The sequence below is a fragment of the Lottia gigantea genome, assembly GCF_000327385.1.
Source record: "Lottia gigantea unplaced genomic scaffold LOTGIsca_256, whole genome shotgun sequence".
NCBI classification, from domain to species: Eukaryota; Metazoa; Mollusca; class Gastropoda; family Lottiidae; genus Lottia; species Lottia gigantea.
In genome coordinates, this window is record NW_008708777.1 from 83551 (window position 1) to 86782 (window position 3232).

Below are 3232 nucleotides of genomic sequence, written 5' to 3' on the forward strand. Positions count from 1 at the left end.
TTTTGTTGTTTGTATTGCCTTTTTTAATTGGTAGAGTGAGCAATCTAAATAACAACAGTTGCTGTGTGGATTCTCAAAAAGATATACATGTACATCAGAAAGTTAAACTTTTAAGAAAGGAGCTCAAATAAGGCTCTAAATTTTGTGAAGTGCCTAAACGCTGAAGATTGCAGATGCCTGCAACTTCAATCATTGGTCATCCCATTAGACTTTGGATCCCGTCCAATCTTAATTTCATCTCCGACATGTTAGCTTTTTGCATTTTTTATATCCATCTATGTTAAACCATATTCTATATACCATCTATGTTAAACAACATGCTTTATATACAATCTCTGTTAAACCATGTTCTATACACCATCTATGTCAAACCATATGCTATATGCCATCTATGTCAAACCATATGCTATATACCATCTATGTCAAACCATATGCTATATACCATCTATGTCAAACCATAATCTAAATATCCAAATATGTTAAACCACATTCTATATACCATCTTTTTCAAACAACATGCTATATACCATATATGTCAAACCATATTCTACAAACCATGCATGCCAAACAGCATGTTATAATGTCAAGCAACAAACTATACCCTATCTATGTCAAACCACATGCCATATACCATCTTTTTCAAACCATAATATATATATATCCAACTATGTTAAACCAAGTTCTATACACCATCTATGTCAAACCATATGCTACAATATACCATCCATGTCAAACCACATTCTATATGCCATCTATGTCAAACCACATTTTATATACCATCTATGTCCAACCATATGCTATATGTCAAAACATATTCTATATATCATCTATGTCAGACCATATCCTATATACTATACATTTCAAACCACATTCCATATGCCATCTATGTCAAGTCATATTCTATATACTATATATGTCAAACCATATCCTATGGGCCACCTGTGTCAAACCATATGACATATGCCATCTATGTCAAACCACATGTTATATACCATCTATATCAAACCATATTATATAAACCATCTATATCAAACCATATTCTATATACCATCTATGTCAAACCATATTCTATATACCATTTATGTCAAACCACATGCTATATACCATATGTCAAACCTCATTCTATATGCTATCTATGTCAAACCATATTTTAAATACGATTTATTTCAAACCTCATCCAAACCGCATGTTATATACCATCTATGTCAAACCACATATAATAAACCATACATGTCAAACCATATTCTATATACCATCTATGTCAAGTCATATTCTATATACTATATATGTCAAATCATATGTATATACCATCTATGTCAAACCATAGTCTATGTGTCATCCATGTCAAAACATATTCTATATGCCATCTATAACAAACCATATTCCATATACCAACTATGTCAAACCATAGGCTATATATCAAAGCATATTCTATATACCTTATATATCAAAGCATATTCTATATACCAATTATATCAAACCATATGCTATATACCATCTATGTCAAACCATATTCTATATACCATCTATGTCAAACCATATTCTATATACTTTCTATGTCAAACCATATGCTATATACCATCTATGTCAAACCATATTCTATATACCATTTGTGTCAAACCATATTCTATTTACTATATATGTCAAAGCATATTCTATATACCATCTATGTCAAACCATATTCTGTATACTATCTATCTCAAATCATATTCTATGTGCCATCCATGTCAAACCATATTCTATGTGTCATCTATGTCAAACCATATTTCATATACTAACTATGTCAAACCATATGCTATATATCAAAGCATATTCTATGTACCTTATATATCAAAGAATATTCTCTATACCAATTATATCAAACCATATGCTATGTGCCATCCATGTCAAACCATATTCTATGTGCCATTTATGTCAAACTATATGCTATATATCAAAGCATATTCTATATACCAATTATATCAAACCATATGCTATATACCATCCATGTCAAACCATATTCTATGTGCCATCCATGTCAAACCATATGACTTATATTATACATGTCAAACCACCATGTCAAACCATATCATCTATATATACCATCTATGTCAAACCATATTATATATACCATATATGTCAAACCATATATATCATCTATGTCAAACCATATTATATATATCATCTATGTCAAAACATATTATATATACCATCAATGTCAAACTATCTTTGTCAAACCATATTATATATACCATCTATGTCAAGTCATATTCTATATTCTATATATGTCAAACCACGTTCTATATGCCATCTGTGTCAAACCATATGACATATACCATCTATGTCAAACCATATGCTATATACCATCTATGTCAAGTCATATTCTATATACTATATATGTCAAACCATATGCTATATACCATCTATGTCAAGTCATATTCTATATACTATATATGTCAAACCACGTTCTATATGCCATCTGTGTCAAACCATATGACATATACCATCTATGTCAAACCATATGCTATATACCATCTATGTCAAACCATATGCTATATACGATTTATGTCAAACCATATTCTATATACGATTTATGTCAAACCACGTTCTATATGCCATCTGTGTCAAACCATATGACATATACCATCTATGTCAAACCATATGCTATATACCATCTATGTCAAACCATATGCTATATACGATTTATGTCAAACCATATTCTATATACGATTTATGTCAAACCATATTCTATATACCATCCATATGTGCCATCTATGTCAAACTATATTCCATATACAAACTATGTCATACCATATCCTATATATCAAAGCATATTATATATACCTTATATATCAGAGCATATTCTATATACCAATTATATCAAACCATATGCTATATACCATCTATGTCAAACCATATTCTATGTGCCATCCATGTCAAACCATTTGACATATGTTATACATGTCAAAACACATTTTACTTACCATCTATGTCAAGTCATATACTATATATGTCAAACCATATTCTATGTGCCACCTGTGACATCTTATGTAATATGCCATCTATGTCAAACCATATTCTGTATACTATCTATCTCAAATCATATTCTATGTGCCATCCATGTCAAACCATTATATATACCTTATATATCAGAGCATATTCTATATACCAATTATATCAAACCATATGCTATATACCATCTATGTCAAACCATATTCTATGTGCCATCCATGTCAAACCATTGACATATGTA

The 3232-nt window shown here is 30.1% G+C and overlaps 1 protein-coding gene across 1 annotated transcript in view; it reads left to right on the top strand.

Moving 5' to 3' along the window:
• Positions 1-695: 695 nt before the first annotated feature.
• The window catches only part of LOTGIDRAFT_144767 (hypothetical protein), a gene marked incomplete at both ends in the record, with an annotated part of 6866 nt that continues 4329 nt past the window's right edge, over positions 696-3232 (top strand). Inside the window, 3 exons of the mRNA XM_009055859.1 lie at positions 696-1083; positions 1426-1715; positions 2245-2518. Coding sequence (XP_009054107.1) covers positions 696-1083; positions 1426-1715; positions 2245-2518 — 952 coding nt within the window. The remainder of the gene's footprint in view (positions 1084-1425; positions 1716-2244; positions 2519-3232) is intronic.